Genomic DNA, 18,683 nt, shown 5'->3' on the forward strand with positions numbered 1-18,683 from the left:
TAATATTCTATCTAGGACCAGGATTTCTATGCCAATTCATTTTGAAACATAGTGTTTATGTAGCATGATTTTGTGTGTGTGTGTGTGTGTGTGTGTGTGTGTGTAGGGGAAAGGGTGGTAGTGGAGGTGATTAAAGTATAAATCCGGAAATTCTGTTGGATTACATTTTGGTACAAATGTATTAAATGCTTTCATGTTCTTATCCCGTTAAGTGTCTTAAAAGTGAATCATGTCAGAAGGTATAACTCAAACTTATCATTATATTCCTAAAAGTGCAAAAATAACTTAGGTTCTACAAATATTTTTGAGCCTTTTAATATACATTACAAATATTTTAGACCAATCACATTTTGTCGTAACATATTTACAAAACAAAAGATATATTACAATAACATGAATGAAACAGTGAATCTGATCAATGACAAGCTTTGACACAACCAGATATTTAAAAGGAATGCAAAAATCTGTTGGTCTGTATATGTTAAGAGTCTTGAAATAAATAAGGGTCCAGAATTATAATGTATCTGGAAAGGAGATGAGGGAAATCCCAAATTTAATAAGTTAGGTAAGATTCTTTCTCACTGCTAATTACATTATGTTTAATGATGTTTTAAACTGTGAACATTGATGAATTATCCAAACATGATACAAAGCTAATAGAGTTCTATCATTTCAAAATGTACGTGACATTCACATAATATCCTTTTAATTATTATCATTATATACTGTAGTTCACACAATATCTACAAATGTGAATGAGAAAAAAAAAACCAGGTCACAGCAACATGTCTCACATTCCAATTTTAAATAAGACAAGCACATACTCATTCAAACATTATTTCATAATACGTTAATAAATAACACCTAGTTTGTTATGATTACCTTGACAGTTTACAGCTGTATATTTAAAAGGAGAACATTTTTTTGCGATTTTCACATTGTCAGTAAAGGGTAAAATAAATAATAAATATTGATAACAAAAAAAAGAAAGGAAGGAAAAAAAGAAAGAAAGCACACAAGCAAGAAAAAAAGAGAGAGAGAGTTAGTTCTATAAAGAACATAAAGTATTTTTGACATGCTGCTTTTCTGGTACAGTTTGCCACAAGAAAATTAAAATAGGAACAAAAAATGATTGTCTTTTAAAAAAAAACAACTTTTGAAAGCTTTTCACCATAATGAGCATGAACCTTTTAAGATTAGCATGGAAATCTTTTTGCCCATCTGCTTTGCATATATATACTGTGCACATCGTGGATGTGCACACCACAAGAGATCCCCGTCAAGTCACGGGATGGTGACTGCTGACCCCTCAAAATGAGAAACAGCTAAAACACTGAACTGCAATCCAACCAGTGTGAAGTCTGCAAAGGTTTCATTCTCACTTTGCTTTCACAGATGTCCCCGCATGAATGTTGGTCCTGTGGACCCCCCACTACTTTTAAAACACTAACCCCCACTGTAATAATCCAAGGGATCCAGTTTCAACAGATGGGGGCAGAGCGGGGGGCATGGTTCCTCCAAGCAATCCTGACCAGCCATCTGACTCGGTCCGGCCCGAAGGTGAGCACAGCTCTCGCACCCCAACTGCACCTGTCTCGTCACTGGTGTTGTGTTGTTTTCTACTCTCTCACCACAACCACTCACAAAACTAGAGGACGGGGACTCCTTACTAGACACTGGTCCTGATATGTTGTGATGTGCTTTACAACCTGTTTCCAGCTAAGAACATTTTCTTGGCTAAGCATAAGGAAGAGCATGAAGCCTTATAACAAAATTATAAGTTTCTTTCAAATCAGGTTTAGAGTTGAAGTTACGTCATTAAGACATTTTCTTTAAGCAACTACAGTTTTCTAGGAAGAGGAAGGTAGCAGCCCAACTTTCTGACCAGGAACAAAGATTTCTCTCTCCACAGAGTCCCTGTTTTCTTGAATCAGCATTTGCGCTAATATTTAGCTTATCCAGGAAGAGTTGGCAATCACTGGATTGTAATACATTCACTTCCCATAATTTATGTCAGTTAGTCCTCTTGACCCAAAGAAGTATACAGTATTATGCTAAAGAGCATTGTAAATTTCCATAAAAATAAAATGGTGGTTGTTTCCTAGAGTCTATGTAAAGCCATGGCTTTAATGACTTCTTTCCAAAAAAATCTAAAAACCATTAGTTAAAATCCACCATGTACTCCTGTTATCATAGCTTTTGCTCATTAGTCCTATTTTCAGACAATGAGATGGGTGTTATGCCTTTGGTGGCCTCTGTTTTCCATTTCCCCACAAAATGCTGAGTCTGCTCCCCAAAGGGCAGGCTGGAATGTAGGAACACCACAAGATCCTCTGACTAAAAGTTCCTTCCCTGCTTTGGACCTTTTATGGTGGGGACTGGAGGAAACAAACATCCACATTCCTTATCAATGAGTAATTAATTCACAAGTAATTTAACAGTTTAGTACTGGATACATGTTACTGGAGTTTTTGGTTCACCTGTGAAAACTTCGGAATTGTGACACACACTAAGCATTAGCACAGGTCTGCAGCAGAGATGGAAAAGCTCATAAACTAATACAAGGGCTTTTGACCTTGATTTTCAAACTCAGACCAGGCATCGTTGAGCTCCATAAAAATCATCTTTGCATATTGTTCATAGGGTTGCCCAGTAGCCTGTAGAAAAAAGGGGGGAAAAAAAAACAACAACAGCAAAACACATTAGATACTATAGACCAAAATTTTATTTGCATTAAAATTTTCACTTCTCATATGTGGGGTCTAAGTAATTGAAATGTTTTTCTATTAGGCCATTTCTCATTTAACAGCTCACTTTATGTGATCCTAATTACTATAACTGCCCCACAAACTCTCTTCCCTTAGAAATTCACACATGGGGGCGCCTGGATGGCTCAGTCTGTTAAGCATCTGACTCTTGATTTCAGCTCAGGTCTTAACCTCACCATTCATGAGATCAAGCCCCGCATTGAGCTCTGTGCTGACAGTGTGGAGTGTGCTTGGGATTCTCTCTCTCTCCCTTTCTCTCTGCCACTTCCTCACTCGTATGCATGCATTCTCTCTCTCAAAAAAAAAAAACTTCATTTAAAAGTTTGAAAAAAAAACTAGTCAGTGGTAAATCATACACCTAGGAAAGCCCTTCCATTCCATTATTATAATATACAGTTTAACTTCTTCTCTTGCTTCATAAAGTATAACCATTTGTTTAAATACTTGATGTTAGCCCATGGGCTTTATCACTTAAATGGCCTAATAACCAGAAAATTGAGAGTGTAATGTTGAATACATGGCCATAAGCTAATGGAGTAAGGAGCAGAGAAGTGCTCCGCAGGGCGGGGCATACTCACTTTATCTGGGTGCACCACCAGCACGGCCTTCCTGTACACCTTTTTCACCTGCTCTGGTGTCACCAGGTCGGCCATGCCAACCGGTTTCCACTTGGTCTCCCCAGCCCACAGCACAGTGTGCATCGTGGACAGAAGAGCTCTGATGTTTCTCTCTTTGCCTTCAATCCATTCCAGAATCTGTAAACGCAGAGGGAATTAGAAAATTCAGATGTTTTCAAGTCCCTACGGTCTCCACCTAGACTCTGAAAACAGCTTCCGCCCCCAGCAACATTCACTACTTGGGGCTCTGTGCATACTTCCAGCTGTTTCTTCCACTTAAGGTGCTTTTTCACCTCCATCTCCTTCCTTGTCTTTCTGGTTAACCCTTCATCATCCTTTAAAAGACTGCTAGGGAATCTCACACCATCCGCCTTTGAGAGCTTGAATTCCTTCCTCTCCACCCCACTCCAGAGTTAATCTCATTCTTAAAGTGGGGGCAGGGGGAATTTCTCTGGGTTAATCCCTTAAACATGTTTCTATCTTAATATGTGCTCTCTTTTGGCATAATCACCTGCGTGTCTGTTTTTCCTTGCCATGAGGCAGAGCTGTTTGAGAAAAGGTACTGTTTCTTAAACAAAATTGTAACTCAGGAGACAAATAACATGACTGCTTCAAAGTACAGCTTAAAAACAAAAACAAAGTACAGCTTAAAAAAAAACCCTGAAAAACTGTTAAATGAATTAATCCAAGTAGTAACATGAATGTTCATAGTTTGAATCTTATCAGGTTGCACAAATGAAGTGATGAAGCTGAAGGCTTTGTGAGACCACACCGGCATTTAGCACGTAGTAGGAGCTCAGTGTGGATATGTTGGTGAATGAATGGGTTAGCCAAGGTTAATAACGGTTACTGGGGGCGCCTGGGTGGCTCAGTCGGTTAAGCCTCTGACTTCGGCTCAGGTCAGATCTCACGTTCGTGGGTTCGAGCCCCGCATCAGGCTCTGTGCTGATGGCTAGCTCAGAGCCTGGAGCCTGCTTCCCGTTCTGTGTCTCCTTCTCTCTCTGCCCCTCCCCCTCTCATGCTCTGTCTCTCTCTGTATCAAAAATAAATAAAACATAAAAAAACGAGTCTTAATCTTTAAAAAAAATAATAATAATAATAATGGTTACCGTCCCAAGCAACTAAATACCCTGTACCAACGAAATATCTGAACATCATTTAAAAGATATAAACTATTTTCTTCCATAGAAAAAACTGTCAGAGTTTGCCTAGTGAACAAGTGTTATCCAGATGGAGCACAGAGCTTTGGAAGAAACAGAAAGTCTCTGTGGTGTTACATGAAGTAAAAAGCAAATGCAAACCAAGGATCCTATATTGTACTCAAGGAGTATCTAAGAATCTCTGTATCCTTCACAAACGTTCAAAGCTATCTGGAAATATGTTACATTTTTTCAAAATGTATACGATGGACCGCTGTGCTAGTCCTGGTTTTGGAGACCCTGGAATGCTGTAACAGATTAGCGCCCACCCCCCAGTTCGTTCTGGCATCAGCACATTCACTATTTCGTCAGTAGGAATTCAGTCTCTCCCATCTGTGAAGAACATTCCAATTCTCTTGATCCTTACAAACTCTTCCACTACCTCACACAATTCATCCACATAATAAATGACCCTTTCGTTTTTAAACTAAACTGGGAGTAGCTGGTTGGCAAATGTTTTTTATGGGGAAATATCTTTTTCCGCAAATCCAATCTTACCTAGACTTCTAGAATCAAAACAGATAAAAGTAGAACTGTTCTGGCTGAAAGTGAAGGGAGGCAGGAGGAGGCTGGGAACCAGGAACACTGATGGCTCCAGACCCATGACCTTGTCACATGACTTTGTCACACATAATAATCACACTGGGGCAGGAACTCACTCACCTTTAATTTCTCTGGATCCATTTCCTTAGCCATTTCCTCCTTTCTCATCTCAGCTATTGTTCGAGGTCCCTTTTTGTCTTTGTGTGCATTGAAACCTTGACCAGAAAGTAGGTCTTCAAAGTCAGCTGCTTTTTGTTTCCCTTCTGCAATATAATTTTTAGAGAATCATTATAGTTTCTACTCTTAAACATAAAATCATATCACCTCATAACAAGAGTCTTCAAGGTGCCTTCACGTGTATTAATCCTCTTATACTTAACCCAACAAGTAGGGTATGAGGCTGTCATGCCCATTTGACAGATGAGGAAAACGAGATCTGGAGAACCTAAGAGATTTGTCCAGAATCATATACCATATCCATGGCAAAGCTAGGACTCAAGGCTGGATTGTTACAGTAAATCCAACTCCATAACACCATTTCCACCATATCTTTTTTATAGCTGAGGATAATCATGAGGCACTCCCCCCTCAACCCCAGTTATACAACTGGTTAGTATCAGTGATGGGACTAACACTGGATTTGGGTGCTTGAAGTCCACGGATGCCACCGCTTTCCAGTTTTAGTCCTGCCCACTGACAGCTCTAGCCCATCATGGCACTCTTTTTCTCCAAGTCTGCTTGTGGCTTCACAGTCTTTCTCAATGTTTGGAGACACAGCCTCGCTTGATGGCAAAGAGCAAAGTCTCTGCAGCCAGACTCCCCAGGCTTGAATTATAACTCAGCCGCTTACTAGCGTGGGACCGTGGAGCAAGTTACTTATTATCTGCCTGCTTCAATTTCCTCATCTGTAAAACAGGGATGGTGTTAACAATACTACTTACCTCACAGGGTTGTTGTGAAAATTGAGAAGTTAATATTTTCGAGTGCTTAGAATAGTACCTGACTATGTAAATATTTATTAAATTAAAACAAAACCAAAGCAAAGCAGTGCATGCTGTCAATCAATACCCATGAACCAAAGTTGCCATCTGAATTGAAAGCCATTTGCAGTCTCTACACTGTAAGACATTCTGAGCACACACCCACACATGCACACACTAAATGGGATTTTGTCTGTCTTGTTCACTGCCATAATTCCCAATGTTTTCTATATTTAAGATGCTCCATAAATATCTGCCTACTGCTGACAATCACCCTACATCTACTCAAAATAAAAATAGAGAAGGAGGGGTGCCTGAGTAGCTCAGTCAGTTAGGCATCCTACTTTGGCTCAGGTCACAATCACATGGTTTGTAAGTGTGAGCCCTGCATCAGGCTCTGTGCTGACAGCGTGGACCCTGGAGCCAGCTTCCAATTCTGTGTCTCCCTCTTTCTCTGGCCCTCCTCTGCTCACGATCTCTGTCTCTCTGTCTCAAAAATAAACAAACATTAAATGATCTGTCTCTCTCTGTCTCAAAAATAAATAAACATTAAAACAAATTTTAAGTAGAGAGGAAGTCACAAGACTCTATGGAACGGCTCAAGCAATACCCATTACAAACCAAAGAACAAACGTGATGTCATATATTCCCAGCAAAAGAATCCCTGTCATGTTGTTATTTTGAGAAGATACCTGTGTCATATCAAGTAGCGTGTGGCAATTAAGAGAATGGGTTCTAGAGCTGGATTGCCTGGGTTCAAATCTTGGTTCTGTCACTTATAAGCTGTATGGGCTAAAGAAATTACTTCATTTGTCCTAGTCATAGGTTCTTCATCTAAAACATTCAGTGGTTTTTAAGATTATACTAAATAGTGCATGAAACTGCTTAGAATAGCACTTGACATATAGTAAGCACTCAATGTTAGCTACCATTACTAGAAAGAGTAGAATTTCCTTTTCCATGTTCTACAAAGAGAAAGGCCTATTTCCTTACCATGTTCTTAAGTATAACCAAATCAGCTGAGATCTAAAATATAACAGGCCTTTTGACAAACTCAAATTTAACTATCCCTGCTATGCAAAATACATTATTTCTTTACTCATATCCAAGAATCCCATTCCAAAAAAAAAAAAAAAAGGAAAGAAAGAAACTTACCCAGAGTACCCTCTAGCCTTGGCTGTTGGCCCATTTTGTGTTCTTTTAACTTTCTTCTCAGAAGAGAGCAAAAAACCATATAGGAAATCCAATGATCTCAGAAACATCCACCAACAAGAGCATAAGCAAGATAAATGTCCAAAACATACACCCTCCTCTAATGAGGATCCAAGGGCAAATGTGAACAGAGTGCTTGCAAGGTTGCCAACCTTTCTCTTCCACTCTCTCTTCCAAAGGAGTAACAGCGTCAAGATGCAGCTGCCCCACCACTCACATCTATTCGGTATTTGTTTAGTGCCTACTGGATGCCAAGCCCTAAGCCAGGTGCTAAGGACCACATGACACTATCCCTGCTCTCCATCAGGGGTCAGTGTGGAAAGAGACAAGTGCACTAGTCACCACAAAAGGATGTGATGAGTGTCAAGAGCATGGTAAACCCAGGGGCATCAGGCACAGAGTGGGAGGGAGGATCCTGTTTGTCTCTACAACTAAAGATGGACTCAGAAAATGCTGGAATTGTTTTCAGACATACATACAGGTAGTATGACAACACAGGCTACCCGATGGTCAGGCTACATGAGATCATCCTTACCCAAGTTAGCTGATCCTTTCCCACGTTCACTCTGCCCCCCAGGCATGGCCGAGAAGCTCACATTGTAGTTGGGTCGGTTCTGGGGAGAGGAGTGGGGCATGCTGGGCTGCGGCTTAGACTGTGCCTGTTGCCAGTTGTAGCCACCTCCCTGCTGCCACCCTCCACCCATAGGCTGCGGAGATGCCTTCTGTGGCGAGCTGAGAGGCGGAAATCCGCCGCCCAGGCCAGTTGGTGTGGTGGGCTTGCTGGCAAATGAAGAACTACCTACAGAATCAAAAAGAAAGAGAGGAATGCTATTTTGAGTAGCCTCTAATTCTTATGTCACAAGTTACTGTTTTCAGTGACTTTGGTGGAAATCACCTTGACTGATAGCACAATTAACCTTCCTAATAGTTAAAGGAATTGCAGGCATATATTTCCTTTAATCCCCACAGTGATGTTTTTCAGTATATATTAATAACCCCATCTATTTCTTCAGATAAACTGCAGCTCAGAGCAATTAAATGATTTTCTCCTAGTCACATAGCCAGCAGTGGCAGAACGGGGACTTGAATCCAAGTCTTAGACTCCAAGCCAGAAGATCCCCGGCTTTTCCCCCTCTGCCATCTCTCCTCTCCTTCCCACCTTCTAAGCACGTTCTATTTCTCACTGGAATAAAAACTACTGAATTGACAAGAAGAGAGAATAAAACAAAATACATTCACTCCTCAGAGTACTACTTAAACTTCGATGATCAGGATTAATCGCTATAAGTACAAACATGGTTAGTACCCAAGAGTAAACAAAGATGTTTTGAAATTTCATAAGTAGATGTTTTCAATTTCACACTTCTTGCACTTCATTGTAGGAGTGCAAATACAGCCACCCTATGACAACTTTGAGCTGGGCAAAAGATCTTATTCAAGCTTTTAAAAAAATGATTATTACTTTATGTCAGGAATTTATGTAGAATTCTGATTCCATAATCTTCTACCTACTAAGTGCTCACTGCATTCGTGGTGGGCTGTTTCCAAAATACAAAGACCAATGGTGTCTTGTGTTTAAAGAGGTAAAATGAGAAACTGAAATGTGGTGACCTCTAGGAACCCTTTCATGCACCAAACTCAAAGTAACAGTGATAATAAAATAACAAATAGGCATGTACAAAATACTTTTGTGTATATTACTTCCTTCAGTCTGTACAAGAGTCTTAGGGAGGTAGGCAGTACTATTGACCCCACTTTAAAAATGAGGAAATCCAAAGCTCAGAGAACTTTCCTAGCTCATGATCACACAGCTAGTTAATGGAGCTGAGTCTTGTTTATCGGCATCCTTCCTACAAATGTCATGCTCATTTGCTGCACCCATAATCCCTAATTCCTCCCCAAATCTCTGAGCCTGAAACTACAATTTATCACTTACCACCTCTTCTTTCTAGAGACCTTTTCCTTTACCCTGATCTGGGACCCCTCCTTCTTTCCCCATTGGGAATGCTGTATAATGGACATTGGTACTTGGAGTCAGTCTGAGTTCAAGTCTCAGCTTTATCACCCATTCATGCACACATTTATTCATCCGTTCATCCGTTCATTCCTTCATCCATTCATTGCGCAGTATTTACAGAGCATCTATATGCCATCCACTGTACTGGGCACTGGGAAGATAGCACTGGGAACTTGGTCTCTGGAGAATTCTTGCTCTTCTGAAGCTCAGTGAAAAGCTTCACTTCCTTGAGCCCCAGTTTCATTTGTAAAACCAGAACTATTTCCATATTACAGGTATACCATAAAGCACAAAGGCTATATGAAGATACTTCACAAACCCCGAATTAAGCAAATTAAGAGACATTACACATTATAATATAATGCAAGTACAAAGGCCTAGAATACACCAAAACATCATCAGGGCTCAATAAATACTTGGTAATAGGAAAATGTGATGACTGAAGCTCTGAGGCTTGGCATTGCCCCCTGTAGGGGCATAACTCAGCATGAGGCCTCTCTTCAGGAGGACCTGGGCCTTCCTGCAAACGGCACATCAACAAACACCTTAGGCTGGGAATTCATTCTGCATTGGAATTTCATTTTACAGTCTAAGGATGTTTACTACCTTCCATCTGAGAAATATACATGTGTATATATATATATATATATTTATACACACACGTATATAAATTAAATGTACATTATAATATATAAAAACTAATATATATAAATTAAATAAATATGGAAATACCTAAACACTAAAAAAAAAGGCTTCCTTATTCCCATTACATGGTCATTTATTCATTCATTTATAAAACACTATCGAACATCCTTCACACACTAGGCTGCAGACATGATGGTGAAAAGGCAAATGCAGATCCTGCTCTCAAAGGGCTCATCAATATCACAGGACTTTCTGAGGCCCACTCTTCCAGAATCTTCTCTGCCTGTGTTCAGAAATTTAATTTTTAATGCTACTGAAGCGGGGAACTGGCAAACATGCAAAGCAGCTGCTAAGCCCAGAGGCCACTGAAACCTCATTAAAAGCTACCGCAGTGGTCATCAGCCGTGGTTGCGCATTACCATCACCCGGGGAGCCTTTAAAACTCCTTATGTTCAGGCCACCGCCAGACCTATTAGGTCAGAATGTCTATGAGAGGAACTAAGGCGTTGGTGTATGGAACAGAATTGTTCAATGTGAAAATACCTTTAGGAGAAGGACACTGTCTTTTGTCTTTTCTGAATCGCAGCTATCTAATTTGGAAGTTTAATTTTAATCCTGAAAGCAATTGCCCAGATGTCAAAAATTCTGGCTTGTAGCCCCTGGTTATACACCTGTTCACTGTGTGGCTTTAGGAAAGTCACTTAACTTTCCTAAGTTATGTGACTTGCACAATGAGGGAATTTAGGAAACTAGTTTTGCCAGCAGCTGTAAGAATTATTATATTTCAAAAATGACAAAGAACTCCTGAACTCCTTCCAGCAGGTTGGTTATTATAGTGATATGGGTGTAACTATTCTGAAATTATTTTTGTTGTGTGGCAGTTAATGTTGTTGAGCTCCAGGGTAATGGAAAATACGTATGTGGAATAGGGCAAAGCAAAGGAGCCCCCTGTTGTATTGGGTGGGATTCTATATCTAGTTATACCCACCCATCTCCTATCTCTATCTCCTGAAAGACAGAGCAACGACCCCTATCCCAGTACCAGTGAACACACTTAGTGCACAGATCATGGTTTCAAACGATCATTTTCCACAAAAAGGAATAAAGATTCCTTGGGGAATGATTGATTCTAGGACTGGGGAACAAACATTTCATGACCAGCCTGGAACATCTTGTGCCATTAAGAAAGAAGGATCTCAAAAAATTATGGGCTTGAGCGAAAAGGACATAGAATCCAGAAAAAATGGGGGGGGGGGATTTCACAAATGAAACCAAATCTGAGACATGAACATTAGAGAAAGTAATGACAGTAATGAATCAAAAAAGAATCTATTAGTCCATTCTGATTAGAGACAGAGAGAGAAGGAAAAGGAAAAAAATTTTTACAGTGCCAGTTAATATATGTAGAAAGAAGGGCAGAATCAGAAAAATCACAATTTTGCAAGGATCATAGTAATAACTGCTTCAGGTAAGAATCAGTATTGACTGCTAAAACCAGTAGCTAAATCAGATAGAGAATAGGATATTCTCAGATAGGATAGTCTCAAGTTATCTCCTCCATATAGGGACAGCTTACTCATGAATTACAAAGGGAAAAATGATAACATTATGATAAAGAAAACCTGGCAGTCACCCTCTTAGGGAAGTGATCAAAGTTAACATCAAACCTAAGTGAAGACTTTCTCAACTGGTCTATATCCTTCAAGGATCAATGTCATGAAAGGCAAAAAAAGGCAAAGGAATGATTTTGGATTAAAGTTGTCTAAAATGACATGATGTCTAAATGCAAGATGTGATGCTGGACTTTAAAAAGGGACTTTCTATAAAGATCTCCTCTTAGGAGAGGCCTTTCCTAACCACATGATACTTGAAATAACACCCCAGGCCACCTATCACTCACCATCTCTCTCTGCTTTTTTTTTTTTTTTTTCCCATAGCACTTAGCACAGAGCTTAGGAGTGTGAGCTCCAGAGCTAGACTTCATGGTGCTGAAACCTGGGACTTGGGAGTGTTACCTAAACATTTGTGGCCCAGTTTCTTCATCTGCAAAATGAGGATAACAGTCTCTACTTCAAAAGATTATTGGTGGGTGGTGCCTGCATGCCTCAGTTGGTTAAGAATCTTAATAACTCTTGATTTTGGCTCAGGTCATGATCTCACAGTTCATGAGTTCAAGCCCCACATCAGGCTTTGTGCTGACAGCATGGAGCCTGCTTGGGTTTTCTCTCTCTCCCTCTCTCTCTGCCCCTCCCCTCCCTCACTCTCATGCACATGCTTTCTCTCTCTCTCTCAAAATAAATAAACTTAAAACAATTTTTTTAAAGATTATTGGGGATAAGGGTGCCTTGGTGGCTCAGCTGGTTGTGCCTGATTTTGGCTCAGGTCATGATCTCACAGTTTGTGAGTTTGAGCCCCACATTGGACTTTCTGTTGTCAATGCAGAGCCGCGTTCAAGCCCTCTGTTCCCCCCTCTCTTAGTCCCTCCTCCACTTGTGCTCACTTTCTCTCTCTATCTCAAAAATAAATAAACATTAAAAAAATAGATTATTAGAGAGATTAAATGAAACATATAACACTTAAAATAGTACCTGGCACAGAGTAAAACCTCAATAAACATCAACTATTATTTTTTATGATTTGACACTATATCATATATTTATTCATTTACTGCTTCATTCCTCTTCTAGAATATAAGCTCCAGGAAAGCAGGAGTCTTGTTTTGATTTTGTTTGCTTGCTTTTATTAAAACAATAGCAGCACACAGAAGGCACTTAGTAAATAGTTGTGGAATGAATAAAAACATGAAGAGTGAATAAGATGTCATTTGAAGTAGAATTTCACCTGGTGGTATTATTTTAAATTTTCAAACTTAAGAAGGAAGAGAAAGTAAAGTGAAAGAAAGTAAAATGACTTTAAGAGTTCTTAAAAGAAAAAACAATTCTAAAGAGTGCATGATGGAAGATTAGGATTCCAATATAATTCCTGGCAAAAATGGAGTCATGCCCTCATTCCCTGCAGACAATTTAGCTCTAAATGCCTCAGAAGGACTCGTGAGAACCTAACCTGTCAACATGGCTCTGTGTGAGGGCTATCTCCACTCCTTTATTTAACTCTGCACTGCCCAGAGGAGAAAGGAAAAAAGAGGAAGAAAAGGTTTCATAACACGCTAGTCCGACAAACTGTTCCTCTAAAAAAGGTTCCTTGGTGAGAACCATGCAAACTGTATCCTTTTGAGGAACTTCACCATGAACAGTTTTGCTCAGGAATTTTTGCAATAATCAAAGTCCACTAAACTTAGCGCTTTTAAAATCACTTGCTTGTGGAACACTTATCCTTCAACAATGATTAACATATGATGAAAAAACACTTGGACAGTTCTCTACAGGGTCTATTTTCTGTATGGAGCTTTACAAACTGAGCAGAGAGCACTGTAGTCAGAGAAGAGGGATGCCAGTGTGAGCACCTCAGCGGGAACATCCCAGCAGGGCCTGTGCATGGCTGGGCCCAGACAGCACAAAGCCATCTGCCTGGCCTCTTCTTTCAGCATTTCTATACACATTCGTTACGTTTGCTGCAGCCAAACTCTGTTGTCAGGTAGTCCTGGAAGTTCTGACTGTACTCATGTTACTAATCCAAAATTTGGCAATGGAGAAATGATTTAATGATTTTATGATTTTAATAGGGGTTAGTTCCAGCCCAGTACTTGAGGCCCGTTTCCTCTTTTTTAAAGAGCCAGTCTCAGGTTTTAAAGTATTGCTTAAGAATACAAAACTACTGGGTTATTCATTTTTCAGGTGTGGAGTTTGGTGAGTTCCTTGCAGATTCTGGATACTAGCCCTTTATCTGATATGTCATTTGCAGCTATCTTTTCCCATTCCGTCAGTTGCCTATTAGTTTCTTGTCAGGCACATGAAACGATGCTCAACATCACTCATCATCAGGGAAATACAAATCAAAACCACACTGAGATACCACCTCACACCAGTCAGCGTGGCTAAAATGAACAAATCAAGAAACTATAGATGCTGGTGAGGGTGTGGAGAGACGGGCACCCTCCTACACTGTTGGTGGCAATGTAAACTGGTGCAGCCGCTCTGGGAAACAGTGTGGAGGTTCCTCAAAAAACTATTGATAGAACTCCCCTATGACCCAGCAATAGCAGTGCTAGGGATTTACCCAAGGGATACAGAAGTGCTGATGCATAGGAGCACATGAACCCCAATGTTCATAGCAGCACTGTCAACAATAGCCAAAACATGGAAAGAGCCTAAATGTCCATCACCTGATGAATGGATCAAGAAGATGTGGTATATATACACAATGGAGTACTACATGGCAATGAGGAAGAATGAAATATGGCCATTTGTAACAAAATGGATGGACCTCGAGGATGTCATGCTAATCAAAATAAGTCAGGCAGAGACAGACAGATACCATATGTTTGCACTCATAGGTCTAACAGGAGAACAGGAGAAACCTAATGGAGGACCATGGGGAGGGGAAGGGGGAAAGAGAGTTGGGAAGAGATAGGGATGCAATACCTGAGAGACTATTGAATACTGAAAACGAACCCAAGGGTTGAAGGGGGAGGGGGAAGGGGAAGGGAGGTAGTGGTAATGGAGGAGGGCGCTTGTGGGGAAGAGCACTGGGTGTTATATGGAAACCAATTTGACAATAAACCATTAAAAAAATAAAAAGAATACAAAACTACTTAGGTCCCAGGAAACAATCCCAGCTTGTTATAATACCAAAGATTTAGACGTGAGGCTTTGTAGCCATAAGTAAATGTTCCTTATATCTTAAGCTGCTGAGTTCATACCTAGTGTCCCAAGGTCAGCAAAAGGATCCAGAGTCTGAGGTTTGTTTTGATGTGTGGGCGTGCCGTGTGAGGACCCAGTCGGGCTGCTGGCAGCTGACTTGCTTCCCATTCCAAAGCCTCCTGAAAAAGGAATAAAATCATTGAAAATGAGTTAGTTGTCGGAGGCTGAATTCTGGAATTCAGAAATCCAGGGCTACTGCTCATTTTATCTCAGAGCAGGGTTTGCAGAGATGTTACAAGTTGCTAGACTTGATTTCTCTGACCTAATGAGTAGTGGCCTGGAGCAGGGACAGGGATCAAAGAAGGCATATGTCATTTCCTAGCCATCCCTGGGAACTACTGCGTCCAATGTTTACCTCTCCTATCACCTGACTCTGTTCTTTCCTCTGGGATTTGGAGTCAGGCCTGGCTCTGAATTCTGGCTCTGCCACTTCCTAGCTGAATAACTTTTGGCATGTTGCTTAACTTCTCTGAGCTTCAACATTTTCTTATTGGTTAAATAAAGAAATAGCAACAGCTTTAAAAAGTTGCTGTGGTAAGTATACATATATATATATATACATATATACACACACACACATATATGTGTATAGTGTGTGTGTGTGTGTGTGTATGTGTGTGTGTGTGTGTGTGTGTGTGTGTGTGAACCCATACAGCTTTGGAAATACAATCACGTAAGATAGCTCTCAAGAAATACCATACTAGCCATGAGAAAGAGAACTTATTATTACAGACATATTCAACCCTAAAACAAATCCTCTGTTAAAAAAGAAGACTGTTTAGGGGCACCTGGGTGTCTCAGTTGGCTGAGCGCCAACTTTGGCTTAGGTCATGATCTCGTAGTTCATGGGTTTGAGCTCTGCATCAGGCTCTGTGCTGACAGCTCAGAGCCTAGAGCCTGCTTCAGATTCTGTTTCTCTCTCTGCCTCTCTCTCTCTCTTTCTCTCAAAAATAAAATAAACATAAACATTTTTTTAAAAAGAAAGAAGACTATTCAGATTATTCAGTACCTACTCTATGCCAGAAAATTTCATATAAGCTATTTCACTTATACAGGGGCACTGGGTGGCTCAGTTGGTTGAACATCCAGTCTTCATTTTGGCTAGGTCATGATCCCAGGGTTGTGGGATCGAGCCCCAACAGGCTCTGCACTGAGCATGGAGCCTGCTTAAGATTCTCTTTCTCCCTCTGACCCCCAAACCTCTCTGTTTTTCTTTCTCTAAAATAAAAAAGTATATTAAAAAATTTATACAGCTGTGTGGGACAAGAATTATAAACCCTATTTTATGGATTTAAAAAACAGAGATTCAGGCTTATAAGAAAAAAACCCAAGTGCTGGTAATTGGTTGAGTTATCTGTATACCCAGATTTGTCTAATTCTATTGCCAAGACAGACATTCAGCAAATGAAACTGAGACTAGTTATAAATAACATATAAAACACATCATGCCATTAAAGGCAATGTGAAAAGTTCCATGTGAATGTGAGTCTTTAGGAAATTACATCAGTGAGCTATTTAATGCTCTCTAAGTATTCATTACAGCCTCGGTGAAGGATTATGCTTTAGCAATTGGCTAAATGTGCACAAAAATAACCTGTTGACTTGTACCTGGTTTGGTATGCCAATCCCAACCTCCTGAAACATCTGGCTGAATGTTAACAGCAGGTGTACTAGAAGCTGCAGAAGAAATGGGGAGAAGAGAAAGAATCATAACAAAATAGCTAAGAACCCACTTTTCTGAGTTCACACAGATAAACATTGTCCCTTCCATAAAGCCTGCATGACTTGCTATGGTCCCAAGTGATTTATTTCCTTCTGCACTCTCCAAATATTCTGCAATACTGATATTTTTGTGCCTTCATTATATGGTTACTTAACCGGCAGTTGGTACAATCTATATGCTCTTTGTTACTCTTCCTTCTTTGGCTTACCTCTATTATACTTCTATCCACACGTTGAATTATAATTGTGCACATCTCTGTGTCCATTAAATTGTTAGTTCCTTGAAGGCAAGAACTATCTTATCCATCTTTGTCCCATCTCTACATTTAACACAACGTCAGTGGCCAATAAGAAAAGATAAAAAGAAACTTAAACTCAATTTGCCTTAAGCTGGTATTAATGTATGAGAGCATGATCAGGTTAGAACTGAAATTTTGTTTTCTCTTCTGCTGTGACGGAACAAAGAATGATGAATCAATCAGAACATGTACTGACCAACTATACATCATCCACCATGCTGCTGTCACTCAAAACAAACTTACTGCAGCTTCAAAAGAAATCATTCTGACCCCTCTCAAAATACTAAATGTAGGATTTAAAGGAAATGTTCAGCTACAGAGAATCAGGTGTATTAGAGGAATACACATTGGTTGAGTAAGCTTTTTCTGAACCTATAAAATCCGAGTAAGAAACAAGGTGCCATAAGAAAGAATTTTTTTATAAGGCACCTGTAAGTTCTGCCTATAAAATCAGTGAGTAAAATTCAAACATTAAACTTACATGGCAAATAGCATTAAACACACACACACACACACACACACACACACACACACACACACACAAATGCACGCCCACACCCCACCACCATCAGAGCACCAAAATTAGCATTACCAAGCCTTGTATTCACCTGTTTTGTTTGCTTATGCCAACCAGAACTTCTTGCACTTTCCCATCATTAAGTCTAAAAGAACATGTCTTTGTCAGCCATAAGAGTTCTCTCTTTTCTATTCCTCTTCTACCACAGTAACCCATGAAAACGGTGACAATTTCGCCAATACTTGCTATTTAATTTCCTTACACTCTGATCGTAGTCTTATATCCAACTAGGATGTAGAAATACGTGTTAGAACTTCAAATTTGTTACTAATCAAGCCCACAAATCCTTATGACCATCTACCATATGCAAGGCACCATGGGAGAGAACAGAAAACTAAAAGACATGTCCTCAAGAAATTTAAAATCTGTTGAAGATATGGGAACATACAAATGGAAAGGTAATTACCTAATATTTTCAATTTGTCTTTAATTATGGTTATTTACTTTTTATTCCACACTATGCCTCAAGTGGTTGTTCTCTTCAGAGTACACATGCAGTAAATATCTGTAGAACTCAAAAGCAGTATTTCTTGATTCTCAGAAGATATTGGTGGTGCCTTATAGAAGTCAGAGCAATCTGACCTCCCAGTCTGACATCTGACTCTGGCCTATATGTTATCCTGTAGGAAGATAATGCAAATGACCCGCTAACTGTAGAATGATTGGTTTTTCCAGCAAGGATAATGGAAAAGTCTTTTCAGTCACTGGCATGACACAGGACAAAATAAGAAGTATAGCAACAAAACAAAGAGGTGCTGGGGCACCGGGGTGGCTCGGTCGGTTGAGTGTCCGACTTCAGCTCAGGTCATGATCTCACGGTCTGTGGGTTCAAGCCCCACGTCAGGCTCTGTGCTGACAGCTAGCTCATGAGCCTGGAGCCTGTCTTCAGATTCTGTGTCTCCCTCTGTCTCTGACTCTCCCCTGCTCATGCTCTGTCTCTCTTTCTCTCTTTCTGTCTCAAAAATAAATTTAAAAAACAAAAACAAAAACAAAAGGTGCTAACTGGCTCCGAATGGGTGATAAACATCTTCTAACCAATTCATAAGCAACAGAGAACTGAGTCCACAATTGTCATGCTGAACTATGAACATCCATAGGTATGGGACACGAAAGATAGTATCCTTATGAAAATAGTAAGTTCAAAGTATTAAAGGAGAATACATAACCTTATTAACAGTATCACTAACTATGCTTCAAAGAGACTTAGAAAAAATGAATTAATTCATTTTATATTTATATATTATATGGTAAGATAGATAACACCTACTATGTGCCAGTAATTCT

General features: G+C 39.9%; 1 protein-coding gene across 6 annotated transcripts in view; it reads right to left on the bottom strand.

The window, feature by feature from the left end:
• Window positions 1–299: 299 nt before the first annotated feature.
• The window catches only part of DNAJC6 (DnaJ heat shock protein family (Hsp40) member C6), a 151,113-nt gene continuing 132,729 nt past the window's right edge, over window positions 300–18,683 (bottom strand). For all 6 annotated transcript variants that reach the window (XM_029949320.1, XM_029949319.1, XM_029949321.1 and 3 more), the window contains 6 exons: window positions 16,410–16,478; window positions 14,801–14,920; window positions 7,855–8,118; window positions 5,248–5,390; window positions 3,347–3,523; window positions 300–2,657 (listed from right to left, as the gene is read on the bottom strand). In XM_029949320.1, coding sequence (XP_029805180.1) covers window positions 2,556–2,657; window positions 3,347–3,523; window positions 5,248–5,390; window positions 7,855–8,118; window positions 14,801–14,920; window positions 16,410–16,478 — 875 coding nt within the window. In that variant the 3' untranslated portion in view covers window positions 300–2,555. The remainder of the gene's footprint in view (window positions 2,658–3,346; window positions 3,524–5,247; window positions 5,391–7,854; window positions 8,119–14,800; window positions 14,921–16,409; window positions 16,479–18,683) is intronic.

The sequence above is a fragment of the Suricata suricatta genome, chromosome 8, assembly GCF_006229205.1.
Source record: "Suricata suricatta isolate VVHF042 chromosome 8, meerkat_22Aug2017_6uvM2_HiC, whole genome shotgun sequence".
Classification (NCBI taxonomy): Eukaryota; Metazoa; Chordata; class Mammalia; order Carnivora; family Herpestidae; genus Suricata; species Suricata suricatta.